Source organism: Molothrus ater, chromosome 3 (genome assembly GCF_012460135.2).
Source record: "Molothrus ater isolate BHLD 08-10-18 breed brown headed cowbird chromosome 3, BPBGC_Mater_1.1, whole genome shotgun sequence".
In the NCBI taxonomy this organism is placed as follows: Eukaryota; Metazoa; Chordata; class Aves; order Passeriformes; family Icteridae; genus Molothrus; species Molothrus ater.
In genome coordinates, this window is record NC_050480.2 from 22,682,683 (window position 1) to 22,708,090 (window position 25,408).

Sequence of the window (25,408 nt, forward strand, 5' to 3'; positions counted from 1 at the left end):
CTGCCTGACTCGATGTTGCTTGTCATTATTATGGGATTTCTTATGTTAAAGTCCTGTTCTAGTTTCCTTTAGCCTATGTGAAGAGATTCCAGTTATCTTAAGTGGAATCAGGTTCAAGCTGTCCTGGAGAGTGAAGTAGCACTGCAGTGTTCTGCTCTTAACCCTTTGCTGAGCTACAGCCTGGAAACCTGGCAGCAAACTCAGCTGTGACAGCAGCATAAACTTTCACTCAGGTTCAGATCCCTTCAGAAACAGACCTTTTGTACCCTATGGAGGATTACAGAGACTTGCATCCTCTGGGGTGAAAAAGGATGTAAGTTCTCCTGTTGTTTGCATTTTTGTAGTATTTAATAATATTTGTAGTATTAAATTAAACAGGAAACTTACTGTGAAGATGAACTGATTTACATTTGTTCTCAAAATGTTATTCTTTAAAAACATAGTTTCTCAAAGTGGAAACACCTGTTACCATGAAAAAGGAAGTACAACCTTGACAAACATACCCTCTTCTAGGCTATGTGGATATTTTTTTTCTCCTGTTAATACTATTTGTTTGGTTCCTTATTGTTTTAATAAAACTAAAAATCTTAGCTTGTCAGAAAGTTTGGGTCTATTTTTTTCCTGCCTAATGGTGCTCACTGTATACTGATGAGGAGTGACAGCACAGATAAATAAGCATGATGCAGTAAAGCTGGCTCTCATTTATTAGCTGGTAGTGAAGGCCCTTGCCTTATTTAGTCAGTTGATAAGCAGGACTCAGTCAGGAATGCTAGCTGTGTCCTTTGGCTTTCACAGGGGTTCCCTAATGTGGTAGAGATAGGCAGTTTGTCCTTCACTTTCAACACAAAGAAACACTTTAACACTTTCTTTTTTTCAATACAAGTTTGTTGAAGAAAGGGAATGATCATTTTGTTTTTCTTTTTAAGTCTCCTTTGTATCTTGAAATTATGCTGTTCTTGCAGTGAGCATGCTAATTCTCAGTGGTTGCACATCTGCAGCAGTATAGGCACTAAACCTACACATAAGTGCATGGACTTGCAGAGGAGTTGATGATGAGCAGAATTTCTCCCTCAGGCCCGTGAAAATTGGCAAAATGACTAACAGAGGTTGCAGACAGAAGACTGAATGTATTATTTAGAGGCCACTGATTGACAGCTCTTCACTCTTTCCCTGACTGCTATGTCTTTATATACAGAAGGACTTGTGCACTAAATGAGTCTTCCAAATATTATTTCTGGATTTCCTAAAATTAATAAAGTTTCAGAAGTTTCATGCTGGTAAAGAGTTCTCTGTCACTTTATACACAAATCAATCTTGATATAAATGGAACTGCACTTTCTGTTTTCATCCTTAATTTATCCCTTTTTCTTCTATAATATACTTGCTGTAGGAATTTTGTTATGTGATATTGTATTAATCACTGGATGGCTAGATGAGCAACTTCTTGGAGGAGCTGATTTGTCAAACAGAATTTTACATGTGTGTCCATGTCTTTAATGCAAGATCTCGTTGTGCAATTGCATGCTGTGAGAGGGGGAAGAAAAGGCAGATATGAGATGTTAGATAATAATCTGTAGTAGGCTCTGGGATTCACGGAGTGGAAAAATGCTTTTGGAAGATCTAAAAAAGGTAAAATTGTACTAGCTTGTTCTGAGAACCATTAACACACATGAGCTTTGAAGAGGGCATATTCTTTGTGCTGTGTGCAGCGTTACACAGGAACTCTGTAGCACGCTTTTGAAAGAGGGCAATTTTCTTAGGAATGTTTCTCATATTCTCAACCCAAATGAACTCTTAATCTGAAAAACTAAAACTGTGAACTGAAAACTGATTGCTAAATCAATTCTTTTCCTTCTTTCACCTTCAGTTAGCTTAGCAAATACTTTCCTTTTACTGTATGTGTAATCAGTTTCCTATGCTTATGAGTACATCTGTAGATGCAGATATGTTAATAAAATGTGCTCTTTGCACAGTTGCAGGACATTTTAGTTAAAAGCATTTAAGATTTTCAGAATCAATGCCTGCATGTCTATGTAAAGAAAACCATTAAATCGATCATGTTCTTGTACTACATAAGGAGCAACTGATCTGTCAGGCTAAGCCTGCTTAGCTGTGGTGTATCTTGGTTTTCTATCACCTGCTGGCAATTTCAAGCCTGATTGTTCAGCTGCAAATGATGCAGCTCCTTGAGTGAAAAGTGTAGAGCTGTAATGGCAGGTGTTTGACTATACAAAGATGAATAGGCATCTTTCCCCTGAAGGTGACTCAGAGGAATAGAAGGTCCCATTACCATTTTTCATGCTTACTTGTTTTTTTATTGATTAATAATGTCAGACATTGGAATAGATGGAACAAGTAAGTCACATAAAAAGTAGACTTCTCATTGTGGCCTTTCTTTAATTGATTCAGATAATTTAGAAATGTTTATTTTATGATTTCCATGGAAGGTAAGTAAGCTTGCTTTTAAATGCAGCAGCTTTAAAAATAGTGTATTCTAAATAAAACCACTTAAAAATAGTGTCAGTGATGTTGATAATTTTTTTAAACAACCTCTTTCCACTTTTTTCCCTTTGCTTGCCCCTCAAAAAAAAAAATCAGGGAAGCGTAAAAGAGGTTTACTTGAATAGAAGAAGGCAAAATCAAGCAATAGCATAGCTAAGTTTGGCTTGTCGAGTGCTAGGTCACCTTCTTAGCTGAATTTTAAAGTTTATACTGTATTTGGAATTAATGCATTTTGTCTGTATATGTCTCTCCTGGTTTGAGATCTAGCACACAAAGTATGAGATGCTTGAGAGTAGTGTATAAAGTGGAATGCATCACTTTATGCAAAACAATTAGTTATGCAGACAAATAGAAACTGTGCTTGCACTCTGAGTGGCTTGTAAGAAGTTTGCCTGAACAGGTTTTGAATGTATGAATACAAGGTGAACATATCCAGAAGCATCTATGTTGTCGCATAAGAGCTTGAAAACTAAGCTTTGGAACCTAATTTATGCTTTTGATACTTCATTTTTATACAAAAAGGTGGTCAAATTCAGCATCACTGAATCAAGTAGTGAATGGTTGTTATCCTCCAAGATGATGTAGCCTTCTGTGCTTTGTAGCAATCATCAGTTGCCATCTCCTCTGCAGAAGATGCTTTAGTTCATGTTGCAGCTAAGCTGTCCTTTGCATAATAAGCAGGGGCACAGACACAAAAAACATTTTGTCTCCTTCATCTTAATTCAGGGGAAAATTCACATTTCCTCTTTTTTTTTTCCCTTTTTGTTTGTGGAGGATTTTTTGGGGGATTTTTTGTTCTGTTTTTAAAGATGTATTTATATGAACAGAGCCAGTGTTTGAAATATTTTGATTAAGATATACTTTGCTTTCATTTGGATGAAATGTTTTCTTAAAAAGAGGAAACAAATGAAGGGGAAGTAGTGAGTATATTAAAAACTTCAGTATGCATTCCCAGTCCAGATGGAAAAATGATACTGTTTTAGTCATGAGGTTTCAAAGAGAAGAATGGATGTAAGCAAGGATCTTTCATGTGTGGGAATACAAAGGTGGCTTGAGTGGAGGCAAGAGCTGCTGGAATCTTGATTTGTTCACATTTACACAGTTGTGTGAACAACAGGGCTGTGGACAAACAAGCTTGTTCTCTAGCAGACAATTGCTTCTTGTTCTGACTCTAGGAATTGTGTAAGTCATGGATCAGCAACTGGTAACAAGGGTTCTATGACTGCCACAGTTCCCAATGTTTGAATTCTTGAGTTATCAGGAATGAATTGAGAAGAGTGGTAGGAAACAAATAGCTACCTACAAATAAATAATAAGTGCTTTGTGCTTGAGTATCAACTTACTTAAAAATATGGAAAATTCAACTTAAGGCCATTGTTAAATGAAATCCATGCTTTAAAGAAGAAAAGTTTTGATGCCACAGCACGAAAGTGTATTTCAATGCCATATTTCCACATGAAACAAATCTCAGGGGACAGCTTTTGTAATCATCTTGTCTTGGGTGTTATCAGAAGCAATTTCTATTCACCTTTTTGCAAAGAAATGGTGGAAAACTGAAAGAACTGTGTGGAATGCAGGAGTGCTGAAATCAGTGCTGTTAATCTTGAAGGCTTTCCATCCTTTTGAAGCTGGAAATGTTTTAATGCCATTGCATTGCTTTGTCTATGCATGATATTTTCTGCAGAACTGAAAAAAGAGACCAAACAATGATAAAAATGGGTTAAAATCAACAGCAGGGGCACAGGCAAGCACTGCCATGGGATGGTATCCATCTTTATGTTTGGTTCCTGAATTTCAAGCTGTCTTCTCTTCTATCTTGTTTGAGGATTTTATATGCCTGTATTAGAACCACCTAGGATCACTAGATTTTAAATTTAATTTATATTTTCTCTGTTTCTAGAGGAAAACAATGGATGTAGGGCTATACCATCTGCTTCTGTTGAAAGAGAACTCCTAATCCATATAACCTGGTCTCTCTGTTTTAGCAGGACTGGCACCAATATATTTTTACACCATTTTGAAGCTTAGTTCCTCATCTTGGAAAGCTCCATGACCCTTAAAATTTAGTGTTTGTGTTCAGTCCTATGGCTTAAGTCCATTACTGGACCTGTATTTGTTGGATAGATAACTGACTTGCTGTTGACTGTGTCTCTTCTTCCGGTTCTGGATGAAAAAATGCAATAAATTCAACAGGTTGTGTTTTCAGGCATTACTGGAGATGTTATGATTCAAAAGGTTTAGTACTGGCATTCTGTTTAATTTTTATTTTCTTTTTCCTATGCCACAATCTGCAGGTCTAACTGTATGTTGGAGTTGCCACATTTTTATCTTTTTCTTTCACAAAACCCAGAACCCCAAGAGGAGGAGGGTGTTGTGTTCTAAAGATGAAATTCTTACACGTTGCACATGGATTCAGTGCTTGGTTTTAGGCATACCATGGCACAGTGGTGGGAGCGTCTCCTAGTGGGGCTCCCAAGTGTGGTACCCTGTGTGTGGAGAGAATTAGGGTATGCACTGCCAATTTGTGTCCACACTGCTTTGAAAAGCCAAGCTGAAAAGAGACACAATCTCTTGCCTAGAAAAGCTATATTGCTTTCAGATCAGAGCTTGGAGGGGGAGATCTAATGTTTGTGGAAACAGGTTTTTTTGTGGGCCATTTAGGCACCCACAAGTGAGCTGTTCAGCATGGAGGGCAGAGGACGTGCTTGCAGGGGATGCTGAGGAGAGAGGATGGATTGAGCTGTTCCTTTCAAAAAGAGATGGCTCCTGGGAAGAAGGGGGGACACCCGAAGGTGCTCAGCATTCACAGCCACAAATCATAGCACAGAGTTGTCTGGCAGTGCTTTTGTGCAGAAAAGCTCAAGTGAGGTGCTTCCTTTTGATCTTCCCTCTGTGTATCTCCAAATAGCCCAAATCTTAGAACAATGTCTGGAAGAAAATGCACGCTGAAAGTTTGTCCTCAGATTTTGAACCAAATTTCGCCTCTACCAGGAGAATTCCCTCCCCATCAGTCCGGTTCGAGTTAGTAAAAGGAGTTGTCTCTTATCTGGCATTAGAAACATTTTGCGCGTGGTAGGGGAGGCCGGTTTGGAGTTCCCGGGCGAGGCTGGAGCCCCGTGCTCTGCTCCGTTTCCCTCGGGGCTGACCTGTGCGAGCGAGCCCGGCTCGTTCGGCTCCAGCACCACGGCCAGCTCCAGCTCCAGCTCCAGCCCCGTCCCGCTCCGGCGCCCGGCCCGCCGCGCTCCCTCCGCGCCGCTGAGGGGCGATGGCCGCTGCCCCCTGGGAGCGGGCCCGGCACCTGCGAGCCCTGCACCTGGGCCGGGGAGAGGCTGGCCGCGGCTCGGCCAGCTGCCCTTGAAGCTCCTGAAGCCAGCCGTATCCTGGGGGGTATCAAAGGCAGCGTGGCCACAGTCAAGGAAAATTATACTTCTGCCTTACTCCAATCCTGTGTGACCCCACGTGGAGTACTGCACTCAGCCCCGAGTCGCCAGTGTAAGAAGGACCTGTGGAGTTTAGAGGAGGATCACAAAGATGCTCAGAGGGTGGAAGACCTCTGCTGTGCAGACAGACTGGGAGAGTTGTGTGTGCTCAGCCTGGAGAGGAGAAGACTCCAAGGATGCCTCATAGCACCTTCCAGTACCCAATAGGGGTCTACGAGAAAGTTGTGTAGGCAACGTGTTCCAGAGCCAGGTTCTCATTATAAACTGAATCTTCAAAGTGCTGAGCATCCTTAGTTGGAGTTGGTGATGAGGGGTAGGAGCTCAAGAGCTCCCAGGTGGTGCTAGCATTTTTTCAAGATTGGGACTAAATGCACTGTTTCTTCCTTTCAGTATACCAAAAATATCCAGATGTACACTCTGCCTACAAGTTATGGCAAAGTACTGCTCATAAAAATTATAGTTGTAGCTAGCTGTTGTGACTGTCACTGAAGGTCTTCTATTTTCAGGGATATTTGAAATCACTGTAAAAAATATTCTGAATTAAAATTCAGCATATGACTTCTCTGCCAGAAGCTACTAAATGTTTAATTCGTGTTTGAGAAAATCTATTAGTATATTCCCCGTTTTGTTTAGAGAGAGTAAAATTAATGGTTTTGTTTTGCTTTTCTGCTCTGCTTTTTATTATCTTATGTATATTTCTCTGCTTATTCCAGATCTATGCTTGATACATCTGAGGCTAGATTCACTTCTGTTACAGACAACTGTAATTTTCATTGTGCACGACTCTAGCCTTACATCTTGATTAGTCTGAAGTGTCTTCTGCAGTGCTGTGAGATCCAAATCGGATCATTAGATTTAATATGAGATTATTGTATAGTGGACATTTATCCTTGCAAAATATGCAGTTCACATGGCAGTACTTTTGTAGAGTCATTGAATACAAAGTCACAGCAGTCATGGGTTTTATTACTGTACCATGCTGACACCTATTCTCTGACTTGTTTTTATCTGCTACTTGGTTAAATTATACTCCCTTCTGGTCAATATTAAAGCAGATTGCTCTGTTTTAACAACTTTTTCTCCCTTTAGTCATACAAGAGGTTTTATGAGGTACACTTGCAGCTTTTTTTGGTAATGTGTGTCTAATCTTGCATGTTTTCTCAAGGTTGGGGGAAGTTTGCCCGCTTGACGCGTGCGCTCACGAGCAGCCGAGGGGTGCTGCAGCAGCTTGCTCCCAGCGTGCAGAAAGGAGAGAACGTTCACAAGCACTCAAGACTTGCTGAGGTAATTTTTGCTTTCCCCAGGAGGCTGTTATGAAATGTTTTTAGCCTTTGTGGGTATGTCATCTCTGTGTGAGCCAAGCACTGTCAGTCCTCCCTGCCCTGGGAATCTGGTTTGTGTGCTGTGAAATGTGTCCTATGACAGCAGAATGAAAGCAGGTGTCCCAAAAACTTCATGTAACCTAACTGCAGTTCCATATCTTAGCAAATTCTTAGAAAGGTGTTATTAAAATAATACTTTCTCACTTAGTTTCCATTCTTCTGAGGATCTTAATAAGAGTAGGATCTTGGACTATCTAATTATGTAAAACTGAGGTGAGAAAAACTCAGTTTAGTACACAAGGAAATCCTGGAGAATCCATGGCAGGGTTATTATCTATATTAATTCATGTCTACTTACTTTTCAGTGGGATTCCATCCCTGCATTATGAACTGGTTAAAAACTATGTTTAAGTTACTGCTTTTATGGACAGAACAGTTGTAAGATGCCACAAGCAGCACTGCAAGGAGATTAGGAAAGTGAAACCTTGTGATTTAAGTAGCCTCTCAAAGGTTTGAGATAAGCTGCAGGCAGAGAAGGCCCCTTGAAGCACTTAGGGTTTGAGGGCTTTCACCACGAGGGGGAGAGACTGTCCCAAGTTTCCTGTAGCTGTCTCCTGGGCCAGTAGCAGGGTCTCCCTGGTGTAAGAACAGCCTGGGGAGAGGTTTGACATGGTGTTAATGACAGCACAGCCAATATAACATGGCACTTCCTGCTGTGAATGCCATGGCAGCAGCTCTGACTTGGCAGTAATTCTTGATCTTCCTGTGCAGCTGGAGGTGTAAGGTGTTGATGGGTTCCATGGGGTGTCCACATAGTCAGTTGTACTACACTCTGCTGGTTCTGTTGTATATGTCTCAGTTCCTGTGCAAACTAAAAGTCACCTGTCTTCTTATAATGTATAATGGCAAAATTCCTGCAGACAGGATCTTACCTAGTCAGTATTTAATACAGAAGAACTCAAGAAGGGGAAACCAATTTCTGTTGGAGCAGAGAAATCACATGGATCATCCTAGCACAGGGGACATTCCCACGGACACCGTACTGCAGGAACACCATGCAATTAACACATGTCCACCCTGATGTTACTTCAGTATCCTGGGATTTGGAACAGTTTTCCTCCTAATCCTACTCAAGGCTTCATATCAAATAATCCTTTCTTCTCTTTAGATCTCTGCCCTTGAATTTTAGTTAATGCTAAAATGTAGGCAGCAAAATGTAAGACAAAGGGCCTGAGGTTATTCTGTTTGGCAACAGTCTGGACGTCAGTGACTATGTGTTACTGAAACTTTTTGCAAGTTCATGTGCTCAACAAATCTTTGCAAGTATTCTTACTGGCACAGCCAATTGATTCATTACAAATAATAAAGGGCAAGTGTATAGTTTACGTGTCTGAAATGAGTTTCTTTAATTGCTGACTGAATATTGCAGTCATAATTTTACAAAGAACATTAGCCCCAGCTGTGATGTTAGGTAGCTTTTTTTCCTGCTGTAATTCCATTTAAGCCAATAGAACTACACTACAGAGAAAAGAAGAATGCAGATAATCATACAGACAAGACCACCTTTCTTTATTTGAAGATATATGGGGTGCCGGGCTTCTTCTGCAAAGGTTTTTTGATAATATTGAATATGGGATCTCTAACAGTTTCCTGTTGTATTTTCAAATATTTTTTTCTTTTTTTTTTCTTCATCCCTGCAGTAGCCTATCTGAAATTTAAAAAGTCATCCTTTTTCTTTTGCTACTCACTATGACATTTCACATCAATCTTGTTTGTGTGAGAAGGCTCCACGTTTATTGCAGTGTTATTTGTGTTGCTCTTAGTTATTTATCACTTATATATTTGAATGTCTTGGGAGGCTGTTGTGTCCCAGAACCTGAGTAGAGCAAGGTGTTGGAGCCTGCCACAACAGCTTACAATTTTTTATTGTTTATGGAACAGTTTAGGAAAGGTGTTAGTGACAGACTAACAGGCCATGGATAATACAAGCACTGTCTGTGAAGCTTCAGTCTCTGAATTTTGCCAGTAGGCACAGATTTTTTTTTTAGCCTGACTTCTCTAATAGCAGTCATATGAAAACTACTCAAGTTAATTATGCAATTAACACAAAGGTGTTAGGTAACTGTGAGACAACATTTTGCAATAGTAGTTTGTAAAAGTAGCTGATGCATTTCTGTTGCTAAATCACCAAGGAGCTGATTGTAGGGATGGTTCTTCCTGGTCACATCTGAATAAGTACGTGTGTCATCTGCGCCTGTGGTCTTAGCTGATGTGTTCTGCACCTTTGCCAGGCAGTTCTGGGCAAACAAGACTGTGTCAAAATTAAAAAAAAATCTAGTTATGAAAAATAAAACCATAGAAATTATAATGGTGCTTAGCAGCACTGCTTAAGAATGGAACTTCTGCCAGGTTTTTTTTTAGCATTATTTACCAGGAACTTACAACTGCCATTAAAACTGCCAATCAAAATATTGAGCCTTAGCACCTAGCCCTTAGTTTGGGAGCAATTTGTGTCAGTGCTTGGGAAAACAAAACAGGGGGGAGTGAGAGAAAGCAAATAGGTGCAATTGAAAACATGAAAAGGAGAGATTAAGCTGGAAATGAGTGAGTGCTTGTGTTAGCTTTTTTTTTTTACCCCCCAGTCATACTGTCATAAAAATAAATAAATCATGGTAACCACATTTGACGCAATTTATGACTCCTGACTTGGGATATATTCACCATTTTGTAAAAAAAGAATAGGATTAAAAAAAATTGCTTTAAAAAAGAACACAGTCTTTTAAAACCCGTGATGAAATTTGGCATTTCTGCTCTTGGAATAAAATTCTTCAGCGTTAGAGAGATATTAAAACCTCATGCATCATTACCACAAATAATAAATGCAGATAATACAGCTGCATTATCTGATGAATAATAACCAACTGAAATGATACTTTCACTAATAAGTTTATTTCTTTTACCATGATAAAACTGTATAATAGTGAAAAGTCTTCCAAAACCAGAGCTGTTTCAATTATTCAGCAAATTGTAGTAATCAAATTGTCCAATGCACATGAAAGGAAGCTCAGCATATTGGTTTATATAGTTGTGTACATTTTCTTCATGATTACTTTTCTATCAGTCTCTTGGGGTTTGGTTTTTTCCCTCTCCAGGAGAAGTAGCTTCATAAGCAGTTTGAATGTGGTTAGTTCATGTGAGTGTGTAACCACGCTTAACTACTTCAGCAAACCTGTCTCAGGTCGGCACTGCTCTCCATAGAGGCTGAAGTGCAGCAGGAGCACCTTGGAATGGGGCAGAAGGCACTTTGCATCGACCTGGGTTTGCTGGATGGTGCAGAGAGAGTGGGGTTTATGGCTCTCAATCTCCAGATGACCCAGGGGTGGTGTGTGGGGGGAAGGATGATGAGGAAATAGACTTGGTGTGGCCCTTGGTGTGAAAAGTGGAGCAAGGAGCTCTTGTAACTTCCAGTGCAGTGACCTAAGAAAACCTTGATCTTTAGCACTAAGCTCTGTGGACCTCCTTCCATGGTTTCCATGCAGTACTGAACTCTTCTGGTGTGCTCTATGATAAAGACACATGCTTGTTCTCTGAGATTAAGCTTTGTTGTAGGCGTGTTTTGCTTCCTTCAGTGAAATTAAGACTTTGGTGCCTTTGAGAGCTCCTGGCTGGCACTGTGAGATTCTTGCCAGTGTGCAAAGCAAGTTGCCTTTGCTGGGAGAGATAGTGTGAGCTGGGGCAGTGCCTTCTTTCACCTCAGGCTGTGAAATCATCTCCAGCAGTGCCAGCAAGATGGGCTGGTTTTACAAAGGTGTGTGTCAGTGATGTCGTGAGAGGGAAGCCAGGCTAGAACTTGTCACCTCCATCCCAGCCAAAAAGAGGACTGGAGGCACCTCTGGCTTTCTGCAGGTGGCTTTCCCCATCTGGTGATTGATTGGAATCCCTGTGTCATTCCTAGATGCCTGTCTCCTGCCCCTCCATTCAGGATTCATGCCCACAATGCTTCTGCTGGAGACCAACTAAAGCCACTGGTCTCTTTAAATAACCATTGCTAGGGCTTCTCTAGAGACTCCAGGGGGGTAACAGAAGTTCAAAAGACTTATTTATAAGGTCCCTAGCTATTCAGATAGTTTAGAGTATGTTTACTTTCTAAATAGGAAGGGAAGAGATCAATCAGTCATCAATCCTTTTATTTTCCTGTGCTGTAGCCCTTGAATCTCAAACAAGTAAGGCGAGAGTGCTTTGTATTTGGTGATGACATTTTAAAACACTGAAGCAGCAGTTTATTGCCTTAACAAGTTGGAACTAGAAGTCTGTTTTTTCTGCTTTCACAGTTCAGTTTTACATCCTTACTGTTCCACTGGCCTTATTTTAATGGCTTTTTTTCTATTCACAGCAAAACAATGAACACCATAATTTAGCCCCTTCTTTTTTGCCAAACAGAGATTGTTCTTGCCTTTTCCCCTAATTTGGTATGCAGGTATACATTAGTATATTTTTCAGGAAATTTAGTTCTTTTGATACAAAATTTCCACAAATTCTTGGTGTATAAAGAGAGCAGCAGTGACCAAAACAGAGTGCATTATGCAATTCTCAGTCTATAACTTACGTATGTATATATAAGAACCACCTGACAAGAGTAAACAATTTTTTTTTCAGTTTTTCATGGTTGAGGTTTCTATGCTGATTAGAATAGTTACCAAAATATTGGATTTAGTCATGTAATACCAGGGGCTAAAAAAAAAGCTATAGTAGGCCTGTGATTGCAGAAGAAGCAATTATGCTTTCCTGCTGCATTTGAAGGGTGATCCTATCTCCCCACACCAGTAAAATCTCAGCACTAGAACTGAAATCCTGCTAAATGAAAAATGTTACTGTGTGATGGAGGTGCTTGGTTTTGCTGATCAGTTATTCCAGTGAATGAGGATTGCAGAGGACTCTCCTTGCCCAGTGAGGCATATCTCAGGCTTAGGATTCTGCGTTAGAGCTGCTGCTCATGAAAACCAGTAGCAACCTGGTAAACCAGTAGTAAATCTCATGAAAGCCAGTAGTAGCTCATTGCTCTCCAAGTGATTCAGGTACAGCTGCAATGTGCAAAAGGGAGGGCAGGAGATATTTGCAGTATTGATTTGGGGTAGAGCTTTTGTTGGGAAAAGACATCCCAACATCTGTCACTGGGACTGCAAACAAGGCCTGAAGGGAATGATGCTCTGAGTACACACAGGGACTCGGTGCACAACCTCTGCCTCTTCCAGTCACACCAGGGGCTTTTGGGACTGCATGGGCTGGCCAGTGCCTCCTGCAGGAAGAGAGCCTGCATGTGCCTTGTGCTGCTTCCAGCTCCTCTCAGCACAGGACAGCTTAATTCCCTTTTATTTTTGGTTGTACGGAGAACATACGTGAATCAGCGTCAGCATCAAGAGACTGTGTAATACTGCAGTGAACATGTCTGAGTCGTAGTTGGGTCTGTTGGAAAAATGTTCATTTCTCCTCTTTGCTGTCATTCTAGACACACACTAACAAAACTACAGAGTCCTCTTATTTTTTTTTTAAATCGTTTTTTTTTTTTTCAAACTCTTAATGCCTCTGTGGTAACATGCAGGTCTGTCAGAGCAGGTCATGTTAATTCTCTTCAGGAGAACATACTGGGCTCAAAGTCAGCAGGCTTGCAATTCCCATTCTCATTTGCACGTGTGTGAGGAGCTGTGCTCTGACAGTGTCTGACCCCTGTTGTGTACACGAGTAAGTGATTATGTGAGGTTCAAAGCAGCAGGGAATTTCATCTGAGACTGTTTTGTCCAAGTAGATCTTGTGTAGCTGATCGTTTTCTTTTGTCCCCTTTGGCTGAAACTGTTGGAAAAAATCTCACCAGTTCACCAAAAAAGAAAAGAAAAAAAAAAAAGGCACTCAGAAAAGCCTGGAGATAAAATCCACGTCTAAATAACTGACATTAAAAAAGCTGAGATAAGGAGAATGAAAGGAAGACATCCTTCTATTCTAGCTGTGTTGTCTTATCTTTTCCCAGAGAAAAACAGACATTTGATTTCCTTCCCTGCTTCCTATTGCTCTGAACTATGTGTAAATAAATGTGAAAAAGGAACCATGCTCCTAAATACTTCTCACAGGTGAGAGTGAGTTTGGCATTACCAAACTTCTGTGAGTTTGGCATTACCAAACACATTTCACTCAAGCAAGCCTTCATGTTTCTTTCAATTTTCATTCATAATTCATCCAGGGTAAAACTTGCTTTAAAATTTAACTTCTCTTTATTTGGACACAGGTTCTTGATGTTGGTTTCACCCTCGTGTATATCCATGCATATAAACAAACACATTTTTATTCATAGGTATGTGAAAGAAACTTGAGTTCCCAAGAATTACATACATGATAATATTGTTTTTGCAGCAGTGGGCAGAACTGGAGAGAGAGCAGACATAAAATGGGCAGCATTGATTGAGAGTGCAGTTATGCAGAATAGTGCTCGGTATCAGCGTGTGCTCAGCTTGAGGTCCAGGGTTTAAAACGCATCCTGGCAGATCATCTTCTGCAGTAGTGCTTTTCTGAATTCAGACCCAACTGCAGTGTAACTCAACAGTGTGCCTTGGCAGGTCCCCTAAATCCTGCACTCAGTCTGGAGGCCCCACAGCCAGAGGGACATTGAGGCATTGGAGCGTGTCCGAGGAGGGGCACAGAAGGCAGTGAAGGGTGCAGAGAACAAGTCTGATGAGGAGGAGCTGGGATTGCTTAGCCAGGAGAAAAAGGGGCTCAGGGGGGACCAGCCCCTCTCTACAAGTGCCTGAAGGGAGGTTGAAGAACGAGGGGAAATCTGTCTTTTCCTCCAGACAACAAGTACGGAACCAGGGGAAATGGCCTCAAGTTGCACCAGGGGAGATTTAGATTAGATACTAAGAAAAATTTCTTCATTGAAAGGGTTGTCAAGCATTGGAACAGATTTCCCAGGGAATGGTGGCCTTACTGTACCTAGAAGTGTTCAAAAGGTGTGTGGATGTGGCACTTGGGAGAAGTTCTCCAACTTGTTTGTTGGTGAACACGGTGGTACTGGGTTAATTGTTGGACTCAACAATCTTAGGGGTCTCTTCCAACCTTAATGACTCTATCTTTCTGTGATTCCACACCATCAGGTAGTTAAGATACTGAACTCTGAATGAATAGGTGAAGTCCAAAATGAGTTTATTTAGGCTAATGATAGATATCCTTGTATTGAAAAGTAGTGTGCCCCTGACGCAGGGAATGATTGGTATTTGAGCCTATTGATTCAGAAGGTTGAATAATTGCTTTATTAAAATATTATATTATATTATATTATATTATATTATATTATATTATATTATATTATATTATATTATATTATATTATATTATATTATATTATATTATATTATATTATATTATATTATATTATATTATATTATATTATATTATATTATATTATATTATATTATATTATATTGATACTATACTATACAAAAGATAGATACTAAAGAAAAACCTGTGACTGTCTCTAGACAGCCAGGACACGGCTTTGAGTGATTGCTTAATTAATATAAACAACTATTCCTAGAATTTAATTTTGAAATCTCTTTAAGTAAACAATCTTCTTAACACATTCCACATGTCCAAAAACAACAGGAGCAGAGAATAGAGATAAGAATTGTTTTCTCTTTCTCTGAGGTTCCTTGCTGCAATTCTCAGGAAATATCCTTGGGAAGTTGTGCCTGCCTGCTCTCTATGAAGAGAGGTGCAGCTACATCTGTGGGCTTTGGACCTGCACAGCCCAGAAAAGAGGAAAAGAGGCCTGTGCATTGATGATAAATTGTAGTATGAGACTATTTCAGACAGGGTGTAGTGAAGAGTTAAATAGCCAGTGTTAAAAAAAATGTTGTCCAGTGGTCCTGGTGGTGGACTGGAGCTCAGTTGTGTGTTGTTCCTGGTTTTGCCATCAATTTCTATTTGCCCTGGCCTCCCTGCCTATTCTTGCCCATCATTTTTCTGTCTCGTCTGTCTAGATAGCTGAAGGGTTTTTCTCTCTTCTCTGTTTGTCTTGGACACTCCACACGTTAGACTTAGTGTCAAAAAATAATTAATGGCATTAAAAGAAACAACTGTTCTTAGTTTGATGCTGATTTGTGTAACAGAATACTTTTCTTGGCTTGCTAACCATTTGATGGTGATAAAAGGAGTTAATGGACATGAATTTTTATGAACTGCTGTACTGAGCTTGAGAATCTAGTGTGAAAAAACTAAGCATGTTTTCTTTTTCCTTTCAAATCTCTCTTGACTACAGGTATTGCAGCTGGGTTCTGAAATCCTCCCACAGTACAAACAAGAGGCACCAAAGACTCCACCGCATATAATTTTGCATTATTGTGTATTCAAGACTACCTGGGACTGGATCATCCTGATTTTAACCTTCTACACTGCTATTTTGGTCCCTTACAATGTCTCCTTTAAAACCAAGCAGAACAACGTGGCATGGCTAGTAGTGGACAGCATTGTAGATGTCATTTTTCTGGTTGACATTGTGCTCAATTTCCACACCACCTTTGTGGGGCCGGCAGGGGAGGTGATCTCTGACCCCAAGCTGATCCGCATGAATTACCTGAAGACCTGGTTTGTGATTGACCTGCTCTCCTGCCTGCCTTATGATGTCATCAATGCATTTGAGAATGTTGATGAGGTCAGTACATCACTTCCACTTCCATCCATTATTCATTACTCAGTGGTTGGCGGGGAGGTGCCTGACAGAAGAAATGTATGTTTTTAAATTTATTGAATTACTGTACATATGTCTCTGGTAGCCACCCACAACCTGCACAGAAGTTTGCTTATGAATCCTAGCCAGAAGGCTCATTCTTTAATTTCTGCTGTAGTTTTTGGTGTTAAAAATCCATGTTTATTTTTCTTCTTTCTGCACCCTCAGGGTTCAGGAGGACAGGTAGAGGCAGACAGCAGCACCTTTGTACAGGTGTTGCTGTCCCAAATTTTATACTGTGGTTTTTGTCCATAATGCCATAAGATATAATTTGTACAGCTCTGAGGAAAACTGCTCCATCTGACTTAGGAATAATTTGAGCTGTGTGTCAGGACAGTTTGTTGGGGCAGGCTGTGCTTGCTTTCACTGATGACTGATCAGGGCAGTTCTGCTAATTCCAGTTCTGCACAGGAACAGCTGGGAAGTAAAATACACATTTCTCAGCTGCGTCTAGTACACTGTGGCAGGTGGCAAAGAGGCAGGCAGTGACTCACTGGACCTTCTTAGAGCACCAGAAAGCACTGTGTGGATACCTGGTTATCTGTGAAGCATTGTTTGGCAACAGCATTTTTAGAGGAAGGTGAAGCAATTGAAGGTGCTTGTTTGGTGATTTCATAATTAAATGAAAGAGTGGGGAGAAATCTGGAAATCTAGACTCTTCCTTAGTTCTTCATTTCTCTGGGAGTAGATCACAACCTAGCAAATGAACTAACATTTAGACACTTAAATCCAGAAAACTAGTATTTTTTAACTGCTTGTTTTTTTAGATTAGTCTGCCAAGAAAATATTCCTAAGGTAAATACATTAAAGTTCCCTGCCTAAATAGTTCAGAGAGTTGATGACTTTTTAATACAATCTTAAAGAGGATTCCAGAAGTCTGCTTTCTGGTTACATGTTATAAAATCATCAACTAGTTATGTCTCTGAGTTTATCTGTGACACATGCTAAAGCTGTAAGATGCAGAATCACAGGGTGGCTGGGCTTGGAAGGGATCTCTGGAGATCACCTAGTCCAACCCAGCTGCTAAAGCTGATTCACAACTTGCACAGGATCACATCCAGGTGGGTTTGAATACTTCCAGAGAAGGGAGAGGAATTTACATACCTACCTCATCAGGGCTTGGTATTTAAATTTTAGCCTGTAAAATTTAAATTTTATGACTTCCTTTAAAATATGCCCATTTACAAAGGACAGCCTATCTATCAAAAGAAAACTATGCCAAGTGAAATATAGGTAAAACCAAACCCCATTACTTTTTAAAAATTACACTATTTTTTATAAAATTTAAAGTGGTTTTCTCAATAACTTGAGGACAGGTAGGCAAACTATTAAATGCAGTGGAAAAAATGTGATGTTATTTGATATTTAATTCCCTAGAGAGGTTTTCATTTTATATCAAGCTGTAGACTGAAATAACACAAATTAGATCAAGCAAAAAAGCCTTGTGAGACCTGTCCTTAAGTATTTGTTTGCCATATGAAAGACCCAGACTGCAGATTATTCTGCAGGGCTTTCACAAATTACTTTGCTGTGACACTGATGGAGCGATGGGAGGAGTGGCCATATGTCAGGTTCTGACATTTAGACAGAAAGAGTAAAAATAATAAATAAAAGTAAAAAATAAACGAAGCAAGAGACAAAAAACCAACCAAAAAAAGCCCCCAACAAACCAGGAAGGAAGCTTTTCTCACCCACGGCAGATAGAAGCAGCCTGGTGAAGATTTTGCTGAAGGAACACTTCTTGACTTTAGACTGGTGTTGTGACTTACAGAACATCCCTCAGGAAAATGTCTGTACCAGTGGCTGTGACAGCCCTTGAACTGAGCTGAGATGATTTTGGACTCATGGTAGCAATTCTGCAGAGAAATTCTTGTGTGAGTTTGTATTTCTGCAGGTTCTCCATCTCAGTGTTGCCTTGTAGCAATGAGGAACTGATTGGTACTTCAGTTTTCCCCTGGCTCTTCAACAGTCTCCTTAATCAGTGTAACAGTGTTAGTTTAAGTTATTCTACTGTTGTGCCCAAGGGAAAAAAAAAATCAAGATTTTTCTTGATGCTGTCCCTTAAAGACTGTTCATCTGCATTTCCCATAGTGGCTTCTGACATTTGGCTGGTATAAATTGCTGTAGGATCATTAGAGCAGAGTTTCCACTGGTGTAAATTGCCATGCTTCTACTGAGGGCTCATAGGCTGGTTTATGGCACCTGAGGGGTTTTGCCAGCAATGCCAGCAGAATAACACAGTGCACATCAGGAGGAGGTTTGGGACAGTATCTGCTGATCACTGTTTCAAGAACTGCCTGTAGAGAGAAAGATAACCTTTTAGTGAAGAAGAAAAAAAATAAAAGCCACATTCAAGGAATCTTGAAAGCAGAAAATCTTTGCCTTTTATATTCTTTTTCTGTTGTGTAGAGCATTCCCTTGTGGGTCAACTCCCTTCCTTTCTTGCTGGCTCAAATTTACCTCTCTCTTGCCCTGGATTATATACCATATAAGTTTGCAGGTGCAAAGCTGCCCCGCTCAGTGTGCAAATAACCAAACTGAACTGTTATCTCTCTGTCACTTTAATTTTTCTAGAGGGAATTCCCTTGGAGCCATGGCAATGGAGTCAGGAGCTGGCCATGGCTGCTGCAGGATTTTTTCTTTTTGGAAGTCCAAGTGAGAGTATTCTTAAAAAATGGCCAGAGTTGAAATGATGCCCAGTGTCAACAGTGGTGCTAAGATGAGATGAAGAATATGACTTGTTATTTTCCCCAATCTGATGTTTTCCATACATGATTTCAAACAGGAAGAAATAGAATCCTGGCTTTGTTGCAGTTCCTATAATGAAGGGGGATTGGACTAGGTAGAAGCTTCCTTATTTTGCTGGCTGCTGTAATTTTCTGCTTAAAAAAAAGGCACTGAAGACTCTGAGAATGCCATGGAGGAGCTAACTTGACAAGTCAATTTGTACTTCAGAATGTTGTAATTACTGTGATAGAGACTAATTGATTTGCAAGGGACACAGGAACTGCAGCACTGAATAAGTAAAAAACTGTATAATAGGGTATTGAGATTTTTTTTTTTTTTGCTCTGGGCAGTTTTGGGACTCTCCCATTACTTATCTCTAGATTAATAGTGAAACCATTTTTGTCATCTTTAAAATGATCCACTAATTGTAATAGATGAAACTACAGTTGATCAATATTTTTGGCAAGCAGATACTCAATTGAAAAAAATCTTGTACTAGATATTTTTTCCTATTTTGAAGTAACTTGTTGTTTTGCAATTTACTTCATTATTCCATTATAAGATATAACCAAAAATATTTTCTTGAAACAAAATTGAGTGTGACTTCTGTGGTTTTCAGACAATTTCAAAATTCTTTGGGTTTGTTGCAGTTTGGAAAATTAGTATATTTTCAATTCACATTTTTCAATAAAATCGAAATTCCAGTCTCCTCTCTGCATGGTTGAGAATATTTTGGTCCATAAAAATAATTTGAATTCATTAACTATTAATCAATACAACTATTAATAACTACAATTAATTCAAGAGGCACTTAAGTATGAATATCCACATTCTACAGATGGAAGAGGAAAGAAAAAACATTAATGTCTTTGTTCAAGGCCATATAATTATATAAGAGACTGATCTCAAGTGCTGTGCTCAAAGAGACAGTAGAGCATTTCATATTCAGACATGAGCAGAATTCAACAAATGAAGAAATAAATAGCTGTGGAGAAATTTCTGTTGTTACCCAAATGAAAGTAAAGTTATGGATGTTTCTCCTGGCTTTTATACATGGGAAACAAATGATAGAGTTAAATACTAATTATTTTCTTGACCTGACAGAATTTCAACAGAAGAAAATATACCATATTCATACTGATTGATGAATCAACTTAATGCTAGGCTTGAACTTCCTATTGTTAAGAGAATACATCATGCTGTAATTTAGTCTGAGTAAGAAAAGAAAATATTGGTCTAAAATTTAAACATGTGGTGTTAGTCTCTTTCAAATTTGAATGATCAAAATAGCATTTGTCAGTAATTCTTTACAGTAATTAGTATTATTCCTCACTTAAGGAAATACCACCTACTTTGGGGGATAATGTTATCTTTTTGTGTTCAGACATCAATCAGTAAATTTAACAAAAACCAGGCTTAAAGAAAATTCCACAATTTTTTCCAAGAACAGTGCAATTTTAGACCTTGAATTCCAAAGCATATTTTTGCAGTGTCAGCTTGAGCAATTTTATACTGTGGTTTTCATCCATAATGCCATAAGATATAATTTATATTGGAAAAAATTTAACTTATTACATGTGATGCTGTTGTGAAATCTCATGGTAGGAGTGGAATCCAGTCATGTCACCACCATATAAATCTCTGAAATAGGGAGTTTGTAGTAGTAATTGCTATATATGTTTGAGCAGAGAGCTGTGATCAATTGTTGGCTGATGCCAAATTGAGAACCACGTATCACTCAATTAGTTGAGGTAGAAGACAAATAAATGCATAGTAAAAGATCATTAGGAAACATATATTCAATATAAATGATCTAGTGCTCAGTTAAGTGAATGAATGGGAGAGAAGCTAGCATGTAGGCAAAGAGGATCTACAGCTTTGAAAGGCCAAAATTTATGATGATAAACGAAGTCCCAGAAAAAAATACAATATGGAATAATAGAAGTAAATGAAGATAATTAGTGCTAAGTGAGTGTGGTGTAGCTGGAAAGTAAACAGAGAGTTGAGAGAGGAAAAAATGAATGTGTTGCTGGTCAAATTGTTGGCAACTCTCTGAGGCAGTACTTTTGTAATAGATTAATTTAAACCTTGTTAATGGAATAATCTCTCATGCTAATACAAATTAGCTATTTAGGAATTACTGAAGCAGCTACACTGGAAAGCATGCAACTTCCTTTTTTTTTTTTTACCACTGCATGCAACAAGGGGCAAGGAAATAAATTATCATATTTACAGTTTTATGGAATAAACTGGGACCTATAAAGAAAGATTTTGTGTTAGATGAATTTTGCAAACTGGAAAATGTAATTTAAAAAGTATTTTTAAACTGTAAACAGCTGAGTAATATGAAATCTGTTTAAACAGTAGTTCACCACTCTTATTTGAATCTATCCAGTGAGGCAGTGCTGTATTTTGCATGTGAGTCTATTGCTAAATCTAGCAATGAATGAATAATTTTCCATGGCTAATTGAAATTTTAAAGCAGTCATAACCTACTTTTTATGTCATGTTTAACAAAAAAAAAACCCCAGCTGTGTATCAGGGAGCGTGATCCAGACATAGAGGAGGAGATGCTGGCAAGTTGTGGTTCTTGGATGAGATGAAGGTAGACCAGGAGGGATGAGAGAGACCCTGTGGACTGGGTGACACCTACTGGGGCTTCTGGGGAAGGATCAAGAAATTGGGTTATTGTGCCCAGGTGGGGCAGGGGAGGGCTGGAACATGGGCCTTGGGCTGGGGATGGTGAAGAGGGTCTACTTGGTTGGGTGTCCCTGTGTGAGAATTCCCTGAGAAACAGGACACACCCATGGCAGGTGCGTGCTGGGGGCTGGAACCTGCCACAAACCCTCTGAGCAGAGGAAGGTCCTTGCTCTGCCTCCTAAGTGGTATTTGGAGCTTCAGAAGGAGTTTGACTGCCTTGAACTGTGGAAAAAGGGGGAGTGCAGTGGGAAGGAAAAGCAGTGGTGGAGGAGGAGGGCTGCTTGTCTGACTTCTGTAAGTGCCTCTGTTCAGCAGCATGGCCCCAGGGGGCTGTGCCAGGCAGGAATTACTCCTTAGCAGACAGGTAGGTGGAAGGAATATTTTGGGGAAATGCAAATGGTACAAAACAGATTCCTGGGGTAAAGTGCACAGCCAGGATATAAACCAGGTAGGCAAAAGAAGCACCTGCTGTTCAGACACTCTTGGGAATTAAGTGAGGGTGTCTCCTCTGTCTGCTTTGTTCCACATCTCCTCACCTCCCCCCACCATTTTTTTTTTCCAGTCAAATATGAGTTTTTCTATCTTCCTTCCTTAAAAACCCAACCTCCATGCTACCCATCACATGCCATTTTTATGCTACCCTGTGAAGGGGCAGGCTGTCTTTTCCCCCCAAATCCTCAGTTTTCCAAGTTGTGTTGATGTATATAGCCACTGCAGGCATTCAGGTTAAATTCTCTCCCATGCTGTAAGCCTGATTCTGCTACCTTCCCTTGTCTTACCCAGGCTCATACACCTTGGTGGCTCAGAGACATCTGCTCTGTCTGCTGATGGATAGCCCCTACCAAAGGAGAATTCCAGAGCAGGATGTGTTGCTATGTCCCTGCCTGGTGCTGACCTTCTCTGTAGGTTCTACTGAGGCTGTTAAGACTCCGGTTCACTCTTCTTCTGCACTCCAAATGTTCAGATTAGTCTTTCTGCTAAGTCACAGATAAGTAAGGGTGTTACTGGTTTTCAGGGCTACTTCTTCATAGCCTTGAAAGGCCTGACATGATTTATCATTCTGTTAAAGAGAGAATAGTAGTCTACATAAGCTATTCAATCTGTATCAGGCTAAAAGAATTAAAACGCTGAATTACATTTTCAGTGATAATATATGGTGATAGCCTTTTTCCAAGAAGGAGAGCTAATTGAATATATTAAGAGTCTGAATTATTTCAAAAAGCTGCTGTTAGAGTGAGATTTACACTGTGTATAAAGGGAGGCATGTTCCAGAGGCAGGGATCAGTTACTCTCCTCTTCCCCCCCCATTCAGCACACTTGTATCGATCTGAGGCAGAAAGTCAGATGAGATGACAAAGGATATTTGTTTGAGTAGCTAAGTGGTTGCTCTGTAGTCTATTTCATATTAGGGATGGAATTAGAATTGGAAAAGATGGAGAGATATTAAATGCCAGTAACGCTAAATATTATTTGGGTGTTTTGCTTCTTTGAGATAAGTAAAAAGCTTCTGGAACTGGCTGTTGCTTTGAATCAGAAGCATAGGGAAATAGGTTGTTGGGGTTAATTTTTATTTGCTACCACAGAAAGTAGGATTTCTTTAGGTTACTTATGTGTTATCTTTATTCTTGTTCTTCCTCTTAAAGTAAAAGGAAAATAGAGTTTGTTTCCTGATTTTGGTTTTTGTTGGTTTTTTTTTTTTTTGAGTGTGCATGTATGCATGTAAGGCAAACATGGACATAGTCTTACAAATGAAAAATCAGCCTTCCCATCTCTTCCCACACCCTGTGCTCTAATGCATGAATTATTGCTGTTTCTCCCCCATTCCTAACCAAGCTCACAAATGTCTGACTAAAATAAGCTTCAGGGGTCTAGAGATGTGTTTTCTTCAGTGCTGAAAACCACAGCAGTATCCAGAGGGCTTAGATATTGATTTTGACCTGTGCACATAACGCTATCTCATCTCTTGGTTGCTAAATATGGCCATCTGTAGGAAAGGTCATGTTCTCAGACCTAATTAAGAAAATCAGAGGAGACAAATGACGGAAATGTGTAGTCCTAATGATGACCTGACAGGGCTGCCAGGTTACTGCAGATAGGCAGAGCCAGGTTGTGGCATGGCTGGCTTCAAATAAAGTGCCAAGAAAGAAGGCAGTGCTTTCTGCAGCTTTTGCCTCACAGTAGTGATAAATTTGGTTCATTGCCTCCCCTTTTGGAATAAATAATTTTTTTTTGTCTGTTTCATTCTCTTTCTTTTAATGGTTAGCTTTTAGTCTCCTGCATCTCCCATTAATTGAGATGAAGCCTGAACTTTAGCAGTTCCATATGAGAGAAAAGTGCTGAAAAACTTAGGAAAGATTTGTGCCAATACTGAATGTTTCTCTTTTTAAAAATAGGTAGTAAGTAGGAAGTAAATTATCCTGCCTTTGAGCCTAGAAAAAAAATCTTAATGCTTGGGTTAAGTGCATTTTCTTTCTGTACATGTAGAAAGTGAATAATGGCCTAAAAAGTGAATACTGTCATGTAGATTGAATCTATTACTAAAGTACTTGTGCTACTGCAGCTGTAGGAGGTGGGGTGAATGCAGCATTTTAGTTATTTTCTGCAGTTATTCATGCTGTATCTTGTTTGGAATGGAAAACTAAGTATTTTTCATGTTTTTGGGGGGGCAGGTGAGGTGACCTCGGTTACTTTTGATGGCTGTTCTTTAAACAATTTGTATTTTAATTTTTTTCTAGGTGGGCTTTTATTAGTCAATGAATTGAGCTGAATTTAATTTTGCATGGCAAATGAACAGCAGCAACTGCTTTTGTCTGTACAGCATCTATCACTGTGCGTCCACTGTTACTGTTCTTGGACCACAAAGACACAAGGAACAATAATTGCTCTGCTTACAGCCCTTGTGTTTCCACAGTGCCTCTGTCTCTTTTTCTGGGTGTGGGAGTAATAGCACAAATCTTACATTGTCTGATTGAGAGGGAGAGCCAACAAATGGATGTCCTGGATCCCTGTGTTTGGAAAGAAGGCTGCTTACATGCTGAGGTATCAGTGTGAGACAAGGAGTGCACTCACAGTAGGTTAGAACTTGCAGAAAGCAAGGAAATACAGAAGAAAACCTGTGTAAATGTGCATAGAATATAGTGAGGAAGTCTAATTAAGGACAAATTATACATGGAAATTTACTTTTGGCAGCATTTAATGGACAAACTTATGAAGCTTTTTCTTTGAATATAAAATGAGCACTGCTTTGCTGTGGGACTGAGGCTGGTCTGTTTTTCTGTTTTCGGGGTTCAGTTCTACTCTGCTAAGAATGTGTAGAAGGAGAGGGAGGGGAAGTGGTTGTATTTATTATTTTAAGAGCTTTTGACATTCAAGTCTGCTCAGTCAGTGGCTATGGAATGATTTCTTCAGTGTCTCAGTGCCTTGAGCTTGCCCTTTGGTTTGGAGGGGACTGGCTACACTTTCTTCCTTTTTTATGCAGCAGCCATCACTGGCAATGAGAGTAAACCTGCCAGTCTATGAAATATTTATCAACATCAATACACAGGTATCAGCAGTAGAATTTTTTAGTCTCATTCAATCGCTTCAAAACATTTGAAATACAAGTGTGTGTGAAATGCAGTATTTTCTGACATGCCTGACCAAGTGCTGCATATTGAAGTGAGCACTGCACCCAAGTTCTCTCTGTAAAAATATAGTAAAAATGTACTATGTGTCTATTCTGGCCATATAACAGATCTTTAAAAATTTATTTTTGCATAGCCTCAAGGGATGTTTTCTGTTGGATAGAGTACCAGTAGTTGCAACTGTGTTGAGGTAAATCAGACCCAGTAGAACTCCATGGAATATTACTTAGCCTTGTCCTTTCCCTGGCTGCCACAAAGACATTCCTTATGGTGACCCTTTAGAGCAGAGCATCTGAGGGAGCCTGCCTGGGACATGCAGTGCCAT

The 25,408-nt window shown here is 39.7% G+C and overlaps 1 protein-coding gene across 1 annotated transcript in view; it reads left to right on the forward strand.

Moving 5' to 3' along the window:
• KCNH1 (potassium voltage-gated channel subfamily H member 1) overlaps positions 1-25,408 on the forward strand; it is a 179,956-nt gene that overhangs the window by 22,311 nt on the left and 132,237 nt on the right. Inside the window, 2 exon segments of the mRNA XM_036380586.1 lie at positions 7,108-7,226; positions 15,566-15,958. Of these exon segments, the coding sequence (XP_036236479.1) occupies positions 7,108-7,226; positions 15,566-15,958 (512 nt within the window).